This window comes from Octopus bimaculoides, chromosome 2 (genome assembly GCF_001194135.2).
Source record: "Octopus bimaculoides isolate UCB-OBI-ISO-001 chromosome 2, ASM119413v2, whole genome shotgun sequence".
NCBI classification, from domain to species: domain Eukaryota; kingdom Metazoa; phylum Mollusca; class Cephalopoda; order Octopoda; family Octopodidae; genus Octopus; species Octopus bimaculoides.
Window position 1 is genome coordinate 121,129,279 of NC_068982.1, and position 19,507 is coordinate 121,148,785.

Sequence of the window (19,507 nt, forward strand, 5' to 3'; positions counted from 1 at the left end):
ATATATATATATATATATATATATATATATACATATATATATATATTCATTTATACATTTAAAACTTTACTTCCTTATTCAAAATTTCTCTTCGTCTATTTTCCAAATTTTCCAAAATATTCCTTTTGCACGTGATTTTTTCCTGTTTTTTTATTAGTTGCAAATTAATGAACAAACTCTGTTGAATATACTTGATACTCTCTCTTTATCTCTGTTTCTATCTTGTTTGCATAAACTGATGTCAAATTATAAAATTTCCATTATTTCTTTCCAGCCCATAGCCTGCCAATGGATATGCCTCTAAGGAACTATGATGCCGAAGAAGACAGTGGAAGGGCTTCAAGTAAGTTGAACTTTGTTTCTGATTTAATATTACATTGAAAGTATTTTAAACAATTTTATTTCAAATAAGGAAGTGTTTCTACATTGAAGCATTGAGTTGTCAGATAAATTTCTTCATTTTTTTTTTCTATTTAGTATTCTGTTGCCTTTATATCTTAAAAGAGGTATGATTTATTCAAATTTTAAAAACAATATTTTTCATGTTAATTCAAATAAGATTGGAATGGATTAAAATAAATGAGGGAGGTAGAAATGAATTTATCTGGTAATCAGTATAAAGTGCCATATAGGTTGTAGATGTCAAGAAGGAAAGAATACCACAACCTTGAATTGAACTGCTTTCGTCAGTGTCGCTACAACACCACTTTAGCAGATAACAGACACCAAGGTGGTGGGTAAACAAAGAGACCAATTATTATGGAATACTCACCACAGTTTCTCTGGTATCAGTCAATTAGTTTCAAATGTTTACTCACTGAACTCTTCCCCATATTTCGTTTTGGGATTTGGTTTGCAAGATTCTTTATGTGAGTTCGTGTGTTGAAGCATATTCTGTTGTGTCTGGGGAGAGTCATTTTGTTTTTGTGCCTTATAATTTAACACACTCACCGGTAAAATTTCCCTCATTCCTTTTTTATATTTTCCTAAAATTTTTGTTGCGTCTTGCAACCTTTTCAATAGACTTGACTTTGTTATTTACACTGCGTTCCTTTTTGTTTGTTTGTGCGCATGTGTGTGTGTGTGTGTGTGTGTGTGCCTATGCATGCATGTGTGTATGTATGTATATATGTGTGTGTATGCATATGTATGTATGTGTGTGCGTCTGTATGTATGTATTCTGCATATTCATGTGCTTGCATGTCCGTGTTTGTGTATTTTTTATGTATGTATGTGTGTGTGTGAGCGTGTGTTTGTATATGTATGCACCTCTGTCTCCTTGTGTGTGTATATATGTGTTTTGCAACTATGTACTATGTTTGTATGTATGGATGTGCATCTCCATATGTGTCCTTGTGTGAAGTAAAGTGTGTGTGTATATATGGTCATGTGTTTCAGTTTCCATATAACCTATGTACCTATCCGTCTGTATGTTGATCTGTTTATTTTCATATCCATATGCTTGCTTACATGTGCATATACACATACATACATCTATCTACATAACAGCCCATTGTTTAATATTATGATTATTATTATTTTTTTGTTTTACTTGTTTCGGTCATTTGACTGCAGCCATGAAGAGTTTTAGTTTAACAAATCAACCCTGGGACTTTTTATTAGGCCTAGTACTTATTCTATTGGTGTCTTTTGCCAAAGTGATAAGTTATTGGGACTTAAACATACCAATATCAGTTGTCAAGTGGTGATAGGGGACAAACACACACACACACACACACACACACACACACGATGGGCTTCTTTCAGTTTCCGTCTACCAAATCCACTCAAGGTTATAGTAGAAGACACATGCTCAAGATGCTATGCAATGAGACTGAACCTGGAACCATGTGGTTGAGAAGCAAGCTTCTTAGCACACAGCCATGCCTACTCCTGTATTAATTTTCTCTAAAACTTATAGACCCCCTCTACATACATTCACATACATACATCTATTCTCTAATCCCCCCCACTGTTATGAATTGGAAGAGTTTATCAAATTCCTTCATAAATGAAACAAAATCTGTTTAAGTCACTAAGCCATCATCCAACGCACTAAGTACTTCTCTACTAAGTGTCCTATAAGTTTAAGGTTTCAATTTCAGTGAACTCACCTTTTGATCATGTCTTCTTTATTTGTCAGTTACTTCTAGTGACAGTTTCACCACCTCATTTCCATCACCTGGAAGCAGCACTGCCAGCAGCTACAACAGTCTTCATCGACGATGGATGCGTGCTCAGAAAACATCCTTGGAGTCACGAGGAAGGAAAGGGTCTCAAGAAATAGTTGGATCAGATGTAAGTAACAGCCTTGCTTTAATTTTGTCCTCTGTTCTTATCTAACTTATTAAAGTGTGTGTGTGTGTGTGTGTGTGTGTGTGTGTGTGTGTGTGTGTGGTTTTATCTAATGCCTTGTTTGTTGCTGTATGATAATACTGTATCAATAGTAGAACAGTTATTTTATCTGTGACACTGCTCTTGCTATCAATTATTTCTGATAGTTTTCTGATGTTATATCATTTCTATTCCAGACATCATCTTTACCAAGATCTAGAAGAAATAAACTTGGGATTGCTGTATTGTTTAATTTATGGAATGATGAAGAAAAAAATAGGTAGTTGTTTTGGGTTTTTTTCTTTTAAGCCGTATTTGTTTTTAAATGATAAAAAAGTATATTGATCAAAGAAAAATTCTTAATTATTTCCATAATTCACCTTCAAAAGAAAATTATTTACTTCCTTTTCTTTTCTAGCATGTTCTTGACTTTCTTCTTTGCCCACATTCCTTTATTTGAGGGCCACTTAGAGAAACTCAGTCAAACTGTCAACCATGCCTTCAATAACAAGAAATATTTTTTGTCCATTGTAATGGAGGTAAGACTAATTCTCATCTACATTTTTACACCTTATATCTAGTGCTACAGTGAATAATTCTTGTTTTCAGCTAGAAATGATAAAAATTTCAGCATGTTACTAGCTGGTGTTGTTTTGAAGTCTAAGATTTGTTTTTTGCCATATTCCTCTGTCGTTGACTCTAAAGCAGTGCTATTCACTCAACTCTTGTCTGATTCAGAAATTTCTATCTTTGTTGTCATTGCTAAGTCTTTGAGACTAAGTGGTAGGCTTTATTCATAAGACTTCAACTCTGCGAATGTGATCATGTGATTTGGATGCAAAATGATCGCATTTCTAAAGCAATCTTTTATGGTCAGCTAGTAGCAATCATTCTCTCTGACACAATATATATACTCCTTGAAACAAGATCTGATGTGCCATGTGAATGCAACTGATTTCGTTAACCCTTTTGAGACACATGATGTTTTGGTATGTGTAGCCAAAAAGACCGAAATTTTTATTTCTATTGAGATACATCTACTGAAAGGCGATCTCTGATTAGCTATTACACTTCAAAACCAACATTTGTTGGATTGGCTTCAAAGTCCTTTCAGCTTGTATCACTTGGACTGATGAATTAACCTGGGTGTCTCAAGAAGGTTAATGGATACAGTGACTAATTGTGGTGTTTAGAGTATTCTCTCCATAAGGGGCACTGAACTCTTTGAGCAAACTCATATTGAAGCCCTTGTGGAGAAAAGAAAAAAATATGCAAAAACATCCCAGCTAATTATATTCCTTTATAGTATTTTTGTTTTTTTAGCCATCCTATTGTCTCTTCCTAGTTGTATTATAGCTTCTAAAGTTTTGACATAGGATTTGATGTGTAATAACAGAAAATATTAGGTTTGGACATAGAATCACCGCTGCACCAAATTAATACAGCTAACTTTCAATCGCAACTTTTTGTTTATATTTCTATAGGGTTTGGAAATTTTACGAAGTGATCTGCATGACTTGTACACAGCCCCACGACTCTCTGAACCAGTGTGGCTCAGTATGATGGCCCACAGCAATTATAAATATGTCCACTGCAATAAGTTTATGCAACAGTTCACTGCACTTGTAGACAAATTTGAAAACAAAAATACACACTTGTAAGTTTTGCCTTTCATTTGTTATTGCACCTTACATTTTCCTTTTAGTTTTTCCTCTGTCCCTTCACCTGGATCTAAGAAGTACAGTTCTGTGAGATTATGGATAACAACTACAGATTTAAACACACATTGCTGCAGTTACTTCATTATGTTGCTCTGAAAAGATTTGCTCTCAAAGCTGCAATGAACTGAGATGAAATTAAAGAACAATTACCTGTTGTTACCAGCAAAGGAACCTTTACATGGCCACTTAAATTACTAGAAACAGCAACAGATCTTTTCAGATCATACCCTATTGTCTTAAACAAAATGATCTGTTGACTTATGTAGATTTTATACTCTGAATAAAAAATTGTGTGGTCAGAGCTGGGTTGCTTCTGATCGTACATCTGCTTCAGTAGAGCTGCTAAACTACAACAGCATCAAACGGATCAATCATAGCAGTTTATTTGTATTTTCTCAAAAATCTGTTCTATATTAGTATTGGAAAGTTGAGAGTAAAAACATGTATAATCTTCAGAAAAAAATATTTTGTAAGAAAGAAATTTCTCCATTGTTCTACTTTCAGCAAATAGATCAGATAACAAGAGAGCTATTGAGTAGATACTAATGTTTCAGTGTGTTACTGTTAGATGTGCCATTCCTAGCAAACCAAGATTCACTTTTGATTTTCCAATTAGAACTGTTGTTCTTGATTGCTTGGAAAAGAATGAACCCTATTATACTGGTTCTTTTTCATACACTGTACACAGTCAAACTCCTCCATAGTGTCCTAATGATCCAATGAATTATGTTTATGTGATGTGTGTTTGTGCATGTACCAAGTGAAATTGTTTGACTATTTCAGCTTTATAAGTACAGTAATCAGTGCTGTACTCACATACCACCTAGCCTGGGTACCTACAGTCACTCCCACTGGAGGAACAACATCAAAAAAATACATGGACAAGCATTCAGCTAAATGGGTCAGTTTGTCTTTAATTCTTTCTTGTAATAATATTCATGTCTGTGTGTTTGTGAGTGTTGTACATCTGTTTGTATGCATTTATACTTTATTTCCTCCTCTTCCCTTTTTTACCTTCTTTCTCCTCCTCTCTCTTTCTGCCTATGTTGACTGAAGAGATGGAGATAAATATAGAAAGGAAGATCAAAATCTTCATATCCTGTTTCTTTTGGTGTTATCATCTTATCTTCTTTACTACAGTTGGATGCCCTGGCCAGAACACACCCTTACAATCCCTTGTGGGCCCAGCTAGGGTAAGTAATAGACATCTATTTCTCTATGCTCTCATGACAGAAACCTCAATGTGTATTTTAGTTTATATTACTTTCTTACAAGAAAAACTGCTGCAGTTGAGTAAATCAACAGGATGTTGAAGATATTTAACCGTTGCTACCGTTACCTTATAGTAAGTAAGTACAGGTCATTGTGGACATAATTGATGTAAAATACACACATCAAGAATTTAAAAACAAGTAAAAGTTTTTGTTCATTGAAACTTTATTTACATAACTAAGCACTTGGTCATGTATTAAAGAGAAGAAACATAGTAGATTGAATCAGTCCAATATTTTACTGATACATAATTATAAGCTCGGGTGCTGTGAATGGTACTATTCTTGTAGGGGAAAGAGAGAGAAGGGACAGGATACTGGTAGCGTATGTGTATTTCTTATTTTGAGATGTTTGTTAGGGATATTAAAATGTTTTTTTCCCTCTGTTTTCCAGAGATCTTTATGGAAGTATTGGAAATCCACTAAGACTCTCGCGGACTGTGGTCACCGGTAAAAAAGCTGATTTAGTTTCCAAAATATTACACGTTCTCAGCTATTTTATCCGCTGTAGTGAGGTGCATGAAAATATTGATTTATGCAATGTGACTTCTGCCTTAGAAGGTGTGTCATTTGATGACACATCCAGCGAGTGCGAACGGACTCTCAGTGATATCATATCTATGGACCGTGAATCAATCATGGATGTTCAGATTAACAATTTAATTAATGAGTTTCGTACTAATGAAATAGAAAAGGATGATACTCTTCCTCCCCACGAAAAAGCGTGCAGCATGACAAGTGCTACTGTACAGGAGCACTTGCCATGTGAAAATACGCACATTGTTGGACATGCTACATCACTTGACTCTCATCAAACTGATGCTATAGTAACGGGAAGAAGGAGTAGTAGTAGTAGTAATAGTGATGCCACCTCATTGTGCCAAAATCAAAAAAAGAATCGTTCAAAATTGTCTGAGCAGCTAGCTCAGCATGACTTCCAGCAGTCCAGCTCCAAGTCCACTTCATCAATTTGTGATGTTCAGAATGGTTTTAAAGAAGATGTCAACAGTACATTTGATGAATACTTCACCAGTTCAGAACCGAGGACCAAAGATGAAATTGTGGCCATCTCTGAGGTTGGATTGCCTATAGTTGACATTTTAAGTACTAGTAACTCTATCGCGACATCTGTGATAACGTCCTCAACATTTCCTGATGATGAGGATTCTCTGCAGGACGGCCAGCCTTCACTTTCTGCAACCAGTTCAAAAACCTCTCTTTCTAATGGTCAACCAGTCAGTGCTCCAACAAAAGTGTCTTTGGCACGCTCGGTGTAAGTTTTCTATTTTTTTAATTTCCTGTTCTAACTTGTATATATCTGATATACCTAACTTTTTGTAAATATGTATGTACATATGTATGCATATAAATACGCACACACACATATACATGTGTGTGTGTATGTGTGCATACACTTAGTCCAACTCATGCCAGCATTAAACATGGACGGTAAATGAAGATGAAAATATGTGTATTTATAGTTTGGAGATTATCTTTTTGAGTAGTATTACGTACAAACTAACTTTATAGAAAAGTCAAGAGAACTCAATAACTTAAGTAGTCATCATCATCATCATCATCATTTAACATCCATTGTCCATGCTAGCATGGGTTGGTCAATGTGACCAGAGCTGGCAAGCCAGGATGGGGTGGGGTGGGCTGCACCAAACTCCAGTCTGATTTGGCATGGTTTTTACAGCTGGATGCCCTTCCTAATGTTAAAGGTTTGTAGGTATGTGGTACCTTGTTATGCAAACACAATATACTATAAGGTATACTAAATGTTTTCATAAGTCAGTATCACATTCTGTTGCATCAGTAGTGCTCTTACATTATTTTAAGGTTATTTCTACGAGATGTCTCAGTATGAAACATTGTAGCAAAAATCAGTGCTGGCTATAAGTTCTATAGAATATCTGTGGAAATAGCCCTTCCTAGCGCTAACCACCTTACAGACTGTACTGGGTGCTTTTCGTGGCACCACAGAGATGCTTTTACGTGATGTCACACAAGTCTAAATTTATTCTGTTCAATAGTTGAAGCCACTTTACATTTCATTACCTAGTATCATGCTGAAAGACAATTCTGAAACAGAAGTGACTGGTTGTGTGAACTTCAGAACAGTTATATAATACAACATTGGGCTGTATCCTTTAACTGTACCAAAGATATCACTACCAGCTACTTCTATCTGAGAACTGTCAGCGAACATGAAATGCTGAGTAACAAGATGTAAAGTGGCCTGAACAATACACACACACACGCATACACATATATACATGTATATATGTAGAGAGAGAAGTTAAAAATGTGATGATTTCTGAATGTGTGTGTGTTAGTGATACTTTATCTACTACAATTCTGTCATTTCATCCCCATCAATATTATCGTTCATTACATCATTTTAAATGGTCCATTCAACAATATATTTCTTTGTTACTTCATTTCTCATATTTGAACCAAACTAACTGTTTTGTATGTGCAATTTAATAATAGTTAAGAGTTTTTGATAAATTGATTGAGAAAGCCACAGTAATACAAAATCAAAAACTTGCATTTTTACCTTATATTTCACACAACAAAAAAATGAAAATTCACACTTTTACTTTATATTGTGTAATATCAAAAGGTTTCCACTTTTACTTTATATTTCAAATGATACAGGTTTACATTTTAGCTTATATTTCACAAAAAAAAAAAAAAAAAAAAAAAATATAAAGTTTACATGAAATATCTAAAGTAAAAAAATGTGTAAACCTTTGATTTTATTTTGCTTTCATGCTATTATTTCTAACTTATTTTGTGGGACACACTCACTGTCATTTATAACTAGTTGACAATACTTCAAATAAGCTACATTATTCTCAAAGATATATATAAAATAACAGTTTGGCTTGGCTCCACATTACTTAAAGTTTCTTGGGCATAGGACTCTTCCACCTCATCAGGTTTTCAGAGACAAACTCTTGTCAACCATTTTTTACTAGTGGATCCTCTTTGATTCCTATTTTACTCAGATGGAAACCACATAGCCATTTGATGTTTAAAATATCATTTATAATTTGATAATTGAATATTATTAGGAATTGCATAAAAAGAAATTGTTAAAATAATTTGTGAATTGTAGAAGTAGAACCTATTTATTGCAAAAAAAATTTTAACACCAAAATCTTATATGGCCCCTGGTTGAGAACCACTGCTTTATGTAATGTGGAACTGAGTCAGACTTCTATTAAATACATGTATCTCCAACTAAATGTGTTGAGTATCTCTTTCTTTAGTTTATTCACTCATTTGTGTGTGCATGTGTGTGTTGACGTATAAATTACACACTTAACCTTTTTGTTACCATATTTCTGTTGAGATGCTCTGTTTCTTTCAATTAATTTTAAATATAACAAAGAATTTAGTAAATTAACTTAGTTGCTATTAAGCTAGTGTTAGGAACATAAATTGTGACTAAGGTTTGGTGGAAGATTTTAATTCAGAACTTGAAAAGAAGATATTTGTACTATAGAGCCAGAGGTGGTTTCAACCAGGTTGGTATCAAAAGGGTTAAACTATACAATTATTATTTATAAAATAAGAAAAAATGTTGTTTCCTTAATGAGAATTGAACCATGTATCTTGTTTGTCAGTCAAGGTTAACTATTACATTATGTTGTTGGTGATATTTGCTGAAATAATGTATTTTGACTAATGTATTTGAGTATTTGAATTGTAGGCTTTATTCAAATGAATGGCCATCTGGCTTGGTAAACTTTCACCACTTGCACACTGATGTGCTTTTTTTATGCCTTCTCTCTGTTTTTTCTTACTGCTCTATTAAACTAACAAGCTGTGTATCAAAATGCCCACCTCTTATACATAATGTCTCACCTACCCGATTTTACCACTTGTCATGCATAGTGTCTTACACACCCCACTCCACCTTTTATTGCATATTCTGTCTCACTTCATCATCCCGCTCCTTGTCATATATATACAGCTCCTCACTCACCACCCTATTCCCCCACCTATTGTCATGCATACTGTTTCACTCACCCATCATCTCTTGTCATACACAATATCCCAAAGGCTCCACTCTACACTGAACACTTTGCTTGGTCCTTAACTTGAGCCTGAACTTCTGGAACTTTGTACTTGTTCATATTATGGTTGTTTAACCCCTGGTCTTATAGAAACGTTTCACCTGTAACCATCTTTTCTTTTGTGCTTTTTTTTTTTGTTAAGATGATAGTGTGTGATTTGAGAGAGATGTGGTTGTTATTTCTAACAAGTTGAATGACCACTTATAGCTTCCTAGTTTTCCTTCTTTTTTTAATTTTCTCTCTAGCATCAACATAGAGATGTTCAAACTGAGCAACCCCACTGTGAAGGATGCTTTGAAAAAGCTACAAGTGTGGCCCTTCCTGTTCTTTCTCAAATTACTGAAATACTTAGATATTTAAATCAATTATTGACGACCCCTATTCACTTTTGGAAAAGAGAGAAATGGAATAGCTTGAAGTAGGAGCCTGTATGAGATCACTACCTGCTAGAAATAACAACTCAATTTCCCTCAAATGGCATCTTCCCTCTTAAGAAAGGAAAGACACATTAGGTAGTTCTTGCTATTCCCAAATAAACAGGATGGTTATGGCCATTCTGTCTGTTTAGGGATTTCCTCAGTAAGAGTTGACCTTATTCCTAACAACTATAATAGGGTGACAGACTCCACTGCTCAAGAGACTTCACCTTTTGTTCTCTCGCAATACATCAAATAACAACTTAGATAATCCTGTAGGTGTGGTTTTACAAGCAAATTTCATTCATTGTTGTTATAATAGCTTCCTTTTACCATTCACTGTGTTGTTGTTACTATTGTTGTAAGGGTGGGTTAACAGTCATGTCTTTCTCTCTTTCTATTCAATATTGTTGTTGTGAGTCAACAGACATGTCTTTTCCCCCCATTCAGTGTGTGTCTTGTTGTTATTGTAGGTCTAGCTTATCAGAAGCCAGTCGCTCGAGACACATGTCTTCAGCCAGTGCCAACACTCATGATGTGGAACTTATTGACCCTCTATTCACCTGTAAAGAATTACCAATGCCAAAGTAAGTATATTTTTCTTTTCATACACACACAAATATACTCACATTACTCACATAATTTATCTCTCATACTCTTCAGATATTTCAAATAATTTTTGTTTATTGTGCTGTGTTTTTATCATACATTCTAGAAGTGATTTTGTATCTACTGTGATGTCTACACTGTATATGATGATGCATCATTGAGTTGTTATACAGACCAGATGACTATAGCTTAATCACAGTAAGGAATAGCTGGCCAGAGAATTATTAGATGTAGTTTATGATGTTATTTGTTTGATTCCATCATTCCAACATTTGCCATTGTGCCAGCTGGAAGCACAACCTTCATGTATTTTTGATATATGCTATTCTTACAGGTCAGTTGTTAAAAAGTGTGGTGCAAACAGCATGTCTGTACAATTTCTATAGAAACAGTTCTTATGAGAAAAAGAATTATGATTGATAGTGGATGGACAGCATTATCAGTAGCGTTGGGTAAAATACCAGTGGTATTTGAAGTATTCCTTTATCCTCTAAGGTCACAATCTGAATCATACTGTTTTATTTTATTCTTCCGGGGCTGATAGAATAACTATCAATGAAGTACTTCAAATACTGGCCACATGTATTGAGGTTGATATAATCAGCTTCAGGTTTGAAGGTGGTAGATACTCTGGCATGGTGGCTGCGGTCTAGTGATCAAAACCAGTAAAGCACTAAAGGAACAATATCAGTATTCATTGACTTGTAATGGGTTTCATTTGATTCTTGTCAACAGAGTTATTAATTTCTGAATATTGGATTTATATTTTGGAATTTTGCAACACATTTCTCTGAAAAATCTAAGATTTTGTGCAATAACACCTTGGATTTTTATTATTCAATGTAAAGAATTATCCAATTTAATTCTTGTAACTCTATTCTATGCATTGTAATTTTATCTTTTTCAGGTGCAATAGTCAGGGAACAAAAAAAGCGGTTAGCAGTTTTGCGAAGAATTTTGGCCGTTCCTTACTGGCAGATTTTTCCGACCATTATTTATCTGATTTTGTATTACATGGAACATCAAGTTCACACTTTCATCGAAAGATGAACAAAGACCTTCAACAAGCAGTTCAGGTAGTAACTACTATTGTGTATTTGTTGTAGTTGTATTAGTTATGTTACAGTAGAGTTTTAGTAGCTCTTGTTATTAGATATCTGTGGTAGTCGTGAGGTAATTGTGGTCAGTTTTTCAATAATGTAAATACTTGAGGTTATATTAGCTACTGTAGACTTGTAGTAGTTATATTCCTACTGCGACAGATTTTGCTAATGTTTAGAAAGGTTCTATAGGCCTAGCACATTAATTGTGTCATTCTTTCACTTCAAGAAGTATGTTTGATAGAGCAGAGTAATAAAGACAGGTGTGAACTGTAGTGTGGTTGTCCTGATATGCTTGGGGTGTAGTGTGATATTGATGGCATGTGAATGTGTTAGTGTGGTCATACAGTACGAGAGGCAGTGTGGTGGTGATGGACATGTCTGGTGTAGTCTGGTGATAAGGACATGTTGTGTTGGGTGTAGTGTTGTAGTAAGGACTTGTGTGTTGGTGCAGTGTGATTAGTGTGGACATGTGGAATGAAGTGTGGCAATCAGAATACTTATGTTAAACTGATGTCTAGTAGTTTATCAATGTAACAGAACATTCAGTTTGTTATTCATTTTATCTTTATGTACCTGGTGGATTTAGTGGTGCTTGTATCAAGACTAGGTAATGTGGACTGTGCCAATTTTCTGATAATAATCAAAGGAAACACATAATTGTCATTAACTGAATAGAAATAGTGACAGTTATTGTCTCTTCGACAGCCAACTTACTTCTACTGCTGACTTGTTCTTCAACACTGAAGTCACCAGTAGAATTTCAACTCCTACTTTGATAGTAGCTCAGTATCACAACTATAATGCCATTGTTTGTTATACATAATTTCTTCTGTTTCTTTTCAGCACTCTATCTTGGATGAACCTATCACAGAAGCTGTGTGTATTTTAGCAAACACTGATGAATGGTGCGTATAACTTCTGGCTCTTCATTATTGATTGTCATCATTTTGGCGCCAACTGCAGCACTTCTGTTGTTATTGTCATCATTATGTTCATTATTACTTATAAGTCATTACTGCTACTAATGCAAAAATTGCTGAAACTACAGGAGATTTGGCCTTCTCTTTAGAACCAAGAAATATTCCAGCTTTAAGTTGTTGCTGACTCCACTCTTTCAGTTAAATGAATGCAGTCTTATTGGGGCATCACCTTGTAGGGTTTTAATTAGTACTATCAACCCTGGTACTTATGTTTCAAAGCCTGTAACTTATCATATTGATCTGTATGTTGAGTTTCTAAGTTACAGAACATGAACTAGCAATGTCAGTGTAAAGACAGACATCATAACAGATACATAAACATACACATACAGCATCATCATCATCATTATCATCATCATCATTATCATAATCATCATTTTACATTTGCATTCCTGGCTGGTATAGGTTGGATTGGTTGTTACAGTCCAAGTCATTTCATATTGGAAGCAAACACTCATAGACAGGTACTCATAATCATTTGGTTTGGTTTCTACAGCTGGCTGGCTGCTTTCCTATTGCCATCCACATTGTAGCATGTACTTCATGCATTTTCTCATGACACAAACAATAGAGAGGTTGAAACATTCCTCAGCAAACAAGGATCTCACAACCTTATGCTTTCTTTGTGCATTTTTCATCTACTTTTACAGTGTATACAGCATGAATTTTATATATGGTGGGCTTCTACACAGTTTCTGTCTACCACTTTCTGTTTACAAGGCATTGATTAGTATGAGCAGTGAAACTCAACCAAAGACCGTGGTTATTAAAGAAACTTTTTAACCATACAGTCATGCCATATTCCAAATGAAGAACTATTCTCTTACTAGGTGGTGTAAATGATTCACATGGTAAACAAACAATTGTCTTTGACAATATGGCCATTGTATTTTACCTACATTCTACCTGTTTTTACTACTACTACTACTACTAGATGAATCAATTCACATATTAAAGAATTAAATGACATTTTAATATTGATGCTGTCAATATTGTTGTTTCTGTGTGTTGGCAGTAGAGTGTTGGACAAATGGTATTTATTCATATCTTCTTACATTCTGTGTTTAAATCCAGGTTCAATTTTACCTTTCATAATTCAGTATTCTCTTTATATTAGTTTAAAGTCTTTTGCATATGTTAGAAATCAGTATTATAGTATCTGTAACTGGTATGGTTTAGCCTAATGACACTATATCTCACCATGAGTACTTAATGTTGTACACAGATCCAGTCCCAATTGTAAGGGTCTTTGTGTTTCTTTTGAAGAGGTTAGGAGTATTTTTGGGAGAAACTTAAACTAATGAAGAGAAGTGGCTAGTTTACCTCCCTAACACTGAACTTTATTCTAACTTCTGTCCAAACAGTCTTACGTTTTTGGTATTGAAAAAAGATATATTGTGCAGTTTATTTACCTTGATAACTACTGTAAATTATATTTTAGTTAATATTCCAGTCAGTTTTGGTAAGAATATAATTGTTTTTCATTTCTTGATTACAGGAATGTTAGCATTGCCAGTAGCTGCAGAATTGATAAATCTCCAATCCCTTGCTCTGCTTCTCGCTTAGTCTGTGATATGGTTGAATCTGTGTCAGATCTGTGGAAACTAAAGATGAGCCCTGAATTTGTAAGTAGATTCGCTTCCTCCTTTTAAAGGAAAAAAAAATTTTGAGAGAAGGAATATTTTTGTACTAAGTTTTTTTTTTTTATAATCATCATTTTAACATTCACTTTTTCATGCCGACATGGATTGAACACATAGACACTGTCTAAATCAGGGCTTATTTGGACCACATCTCACTTGTATGCTTTGTTTTTGGCATGATTTCTATCACTGGATGCTTTTCTTCTCACTAATCTATTCACAGAGTGTACTGAGTTCATTTTATCATAGCATCAGTTTTAGAGACAGCATTGTCTTCAACAAGACTAAAGACTTCTCTCTACCCTTTGTTGTGTATTCATTCATTCCTTTCTTTGTAAACCAACAGGATAGGAGAAAGTGAGAGTGATAGAAAGAGAGTAATATAGGAGAGCTTGTGTGATAAGAACTAGTGGGGTGAGAGAGAGAGAGAGAGAGAGAGAGTAGTAGGTAGGTAGACTGCTATATGATGGTTGTTGGTGAGAAATAGAAAGAATACAACTAAGGGTAATAAGACTGAGATTGTAATAGAGAGCTACATGATGGTTGGGTGATGACAGAGTGAAGGGTGTCAATACATGATAGAGAAGGGAGTGATAGAGGAGGAACTAATGAAGAGAGAGTAGTAGGGAAGGGAGTAATGGAGAGAGGGAGAGAGAGAGAGAGCAATAGGAGAAGGTTTGCTTTTTAATACTCTTTATTTTAAATATATCAAAACTTAATAGTAGGATAGATTAGTATGTATTCATATCCATATATAATTAGTCTCATTGCTAAATTAGGTCCATGTTAAGGCCACATGATTTTTTTTTTCTGGCAGCTTTGAATGGGGCTCAAACTGACTGGTTTTGTTGTTAGTTAACAATTTATTAGCATTTCTTTATCCCTCCCTTCTAAACTACCAGATAATATTATGGAAGGTTACTTATTAAAATGCCAACAAGATTTTAAATAGTACAAGTTATATAATCCTGATGAACTGTTAAAGAAAAAACAACAAAAATGCTTTGTTCAGTTCTAATTCCAAGCTGCAATAAAGGCTCTCTGGTCTCATCATAATGCTTAATTTCATGACAAATCTAAATAACTAGATATGGCCCAAGCCATATTTGTCTATCTGTATAGAGCCCCCCCTCTCTTTTTGTCTATCCACACTTCAAGTATCTATTGAATAAGTTGTCTCTTACCATGAGACCAGACATATGAACAAGTTAATTTTTCTGTATGGTTTTAAAAGCTGTTACACTACATTTGTCTTTTGTTTTAGTCAGGAACCTTATTGTCTGTTTGTTTGCTTATTGGTAGTTGTCCACCTTAAACAGATGCTGCTTTTCTCTCTAGTGAACTTTCATTGATTTAGAACCAGTCTTCCTATATACTATCTATTCATTGTATATATTGTAACTCATTCCATATAGTATTCATCTGTCATAAGCTTAGATAGTAAATATATCACATTGTTGTTTATTATAATAGTGTATGATGCATCTTGAAGATCGTCTACAAGAGATCTACTTCAAGAGTATGATGTTGGTAGAATATGCTCATGGAATTAACAAACCCTCTATGAAAGAACTGACAACAATGTTGGGGTAAGTATTCTCACCTTTACTAATTTTAGACACTATATAGATCTGCTCTTTAGAATCTCTTGCTTGCTGGCTTCAATCTTTATATCTACCTGTAAATGGTGTTTAGCTGTGGGGTTAACATACTAGATACTAATCTTTTTGCCTCAGTCTGTTTTACTCTACAACACATGTCCCATCTATCTCATACTTGAGTAAATGGCTTCTAAATTGTTATGGTTGTTCTAATAATTTATAACTAATTGCAAAATTAGCAAAACAGCTAATATATAAACAGCAACAATTATTAAAAAAACGGTAATTTAATTCGCTGCATATAAAATGAAAATTTGGGTATTTTTGCCTTTGTCGTAGTTGTCAAGTAACTCCAATCAGTTTTAATGAGCCCCACCCCCAAGCAAGAAGTTGCTTGGTCAGTTTCTAATCAAACTCATTCTGCTTTCCTTGAGGAGCTTCTGGTCCTTAAGCTCTTTACTCTTTAGCATTCAGATTATTCTGTCAAATGTCATCATCATCATCATCATCATCATCATCATCATCATCATCATTTAACGTCCGCTTTCCATGCTAGCATGGGTTGGACGATTTGACTGAGGAATGGTGAACCAGATGGCTACACCAGGCTTCAATCCGATTTGGCAGAGTTTCTACAGCTGGATGCCCTTCCTAACGCTAACCACTCAATGAGTGTAGTGGGTACTTTTACGTGCCACCGGCACGAAGGCCAGTCAGGAGGTACTGGCAACGGCCACGCTCGAAATGGTGTATTTTACGTGCCATCTGCACAGGAGCCAGTCCAGCGGGACTGGCAACCTCATAGCTTTGAGAGTTCAATGATGTGATGGTTTTAAAATGATATTGTAGGGTAGGTGTTTGAGGCTAGATCTGGCCAGGTAGAATATTTTGGCCAGATGTGGCTGGTTTAAATGCTAAAGGGTTAAAATGTGGTTCTCATTTCAAGAATAAGGTGTTTGTTGACAGTGATTTTGCTACATTAAAAAGACAAAATGTAGAAATTTTCTTGTTGACATATTTAATTTGTAGACATCATGTATAGTTAACCTCTACTTTTTGTCATCTTTTAGAATATATTTTAAAAATGCTTCTTTTCTTCCTTATTTTCAGGTTTGATGCCAGTGATATTCCATTGCTATTAGCTGTGGCATCAACTCATTCCAGCCAAGCTGCTTGAACTGAAGCCAAAACAAGACAAATTGGCAACACAACGTTACACTTTTCTCCTGCCTCAAAATTAATGTTGCAGAAGGAAAGAAGTGCGCACACTCACACACACATGCATACATGTATACACATACATGTTTGCATGCACATGAAAATACAAAAAGAGAATGAATGAATGAATGAATGGATGGATGGATGGATGGATGGATGAAGGGACAAAATGGCTAGAAGCCATATTGATTGAAATGATTTATTTATATCACCTTATTATCCCCAATTCCTTCCCACACTCTATTACCCCCACCCCTCCTTGGAGACAAAATCCTCAATGACTGCTTTTTATTGCCCTGCAAGGCCAGCTTTTAACTGATGTGTGAGGACATTCACACACTAGCATGTGCACATACGCACACACGTGTGTGGGTATACATATGCATGTGCACGCACACACACACGTGTGTATCCATATATACACGCGCGCGCGCGCGTGTGTGTATGTATATATATACACACACATACACACAGGCCAGAAGAAAATGGATATTTTCTTTAGAGAGCCGAGACTGAAAGTTAGTGACTGGTCTTAATTCCCATTCACACTAACAATTACTCAAAATACATAGGTTCAGTTCTCAAATGGCTCTTCAATCATTTTCCATTTTCTTTCTGTCTATATATTTATAAATTTTTGGCTGAAGCTATCTATATATCTATATTTATCTGTAAATCTCTCTCTCTCTCTCTCTCTATATATATATATATATATATATATATATATATATAGTATTGCTGAAATTACTCTGTTGCTACTCTGAGTTTGTTTAGTATCCTTACCAAGTATAAATATGTGCTCAATAAGGATGCTTGCAAGACCCAGGGTAGCAGCAGAGCAATCTCAGCATTTCTATAATTAATAACACCCTATTTCTGATTTGAGTATATTTTGCTTTTATTTGTAAATTCATATGTATACATGTGTGTATCTATATATCTATTTATATGTGTGTATGTGTGTGTGTTTGTATATCTATATATATATATATATGTATATATATATGTGTATGTGTGTGTATATGTATATATATATATATATATGTGTGTGTGTGTATATATATATATATATATATATATATATATATATATATATATATATATATATATATATATATATATATATATATATATATAAGAGTATGTGTGTATGCATATAAAATATATATGTGTATGTATGTATTTATATGCTGTTTTAATCCTAGGAAGGTTGTGTGGAAAATAAGCAGCTGCCCATACAATCAGTTCTTCTTCAAGCCCCTTATGTTTCCCAAAGGCAAGGGCTGATACAGTTTGGCACCAATGTTATGGTAGAAGTTTCCAGAATAAAAGAATGTAACAATCTAAGATTAGATTACCTTACAGACCTCACCTATGGATTATGTCTCAGGTCAGTTTAGCTCCTGAAGCCTTTCACATGAACAAGTATGGCAAGGCATAAAGATTTGAGATCAGAGTTTGCACTCTCTCAGATGGACCCCCTTTGCAATCAGACCAGCTCCATCCACTTGAAGAACTGGTTTTATTTCACCAGCAACTACCTTCACCTCTTTTCCTGTCAGTATAAACAGTTCCTCTAGGCTTAGAGGCTTAGCTGCTTGAGAAGGCCACAAGTTGGTTGGGTTTGGTTTGTCAGAAGCTATTTATGACACACACCATGATGAGTACTTATTCCTTTTTTTTTTTCTGGAAGCTTGTGTCTGCTACCATTTCTTGGATTAACAACCTTGTAACCAGGTTTAGATATATGTACACACATGTACACACACACATCTAAACCTGTATATATATATATGTGTGTGTGTTTATATATATATATATATATATATATACATATATACACATGCTCATGTATACATATACTCATACATATGTGCATATATATATATATATATATATATATATACACACACACATACATACACACACACACACATACATACACACACACACACATACATATATGGATGTTGAATATCAGATGAGCTTATTTTGCATCAAGATAAGATTGTCATAAGAGCTAAGCAGTCATTTGAAGGAAAGTTTTGAAACTTTGCCATCTCTCCCTCCCTTCCTCCTGTTACCATTGTTTTCTTCATCCACCCTTCCCTCCTTTGCACCTCCTCTTCCTTCTCCTCCTCCTCCTCTTCTCTGTTATGCTGAAATGGTTGCTTGATCTGTACGTTGGACATGTTTCATCTGTTGACAAGCAGGAACATGTCACAACTCTTTAGACTTTCATTGAAAAATAAATTGGATTCTTGCATCATCATATAAACATGTGATTGTGGCGTTCATCTGCTCTTTGTCTCTTATTTGTTGAGGTGTTGGTGGGAATTAGGGGTCGTTTTAACTGTTGTGATGTTGGCAAGCTTGAGGGTTTTACTGGGTTCATCATCATCCTTTAACGTCCGTTTTCCATGCTGGCATGTGTTGGATCATTTGACCAGAGCTGGGAAGCTGCACTAGGTTCCCATCTGATTTGGCTTGGCTTTTATGGCTGGATGCCCTTCTTATAGG

General features: G+C 34.9%; 1 protein-coding gene across 2 annotated transcripts in view; it reads left to right on the forward strand.

Annotated features, from left to right (window-relative positions):
• Positions 1–19,272, forward strand: part of LOC106874084 (folliculin-interacting protein 1) — an 82,073-nt gene extending 62,801 nt beyond the window's left edge. For both annotated transcript variants that reach the window (XM_014921679.2, XM_014921680.2), the window contains 14 exons: positions 275–343; positions 2,144–2,298; positions 2,532–2,614; positions 2,753–2,873; positions 3,819–3,991; positions 4,839–4,956; positions 5,196–5,248; positions 5,721–6,599; positions 10,307–10,420; positions 11,350–11,518; positions 12,389–12,450; positions 14,024–14,150; positions 15,642–15,757; positions 16,880–19,272. In XM_014921679.2, the coding sequence (XP_014777165.1) occupies positions 275–343; positions 2,144–2,298; positions 2,532–2,614; positions 2,753–2,873; positions 3,819–3,991; positions 4,839–4,956; positions 5,196–5,248; positions 5,721–6,599; positions 10,307–10,420; positions 11,350–11,518; positions 12,389–12,450; positions 14,024–14,150; positions 15,642–15,757; positions 16,880–16,946 (2,306 nt within the window). In that variant the 3' untranslated portion in view covers positions 16,947–19,272. The remainder of the gene's footprint in view (positions 1–274; positions 344–2,143; positions 2,299–2,531; positions 2,615–2,752; positions 2,874–3,818; positions 3,992–4,838; positions 4,957–5,195; positions 5,249–5,720; positions 6,600–10,306; positions 10,421–11,349; positions 11,519–12,388; positions 12,451–14,023; positions 14,151–15,641; positions 15,758–16,879) is intronic.
• The last annotated feature ends 235 nt before the right edge of the window (positions 19,273–19,507 follow it).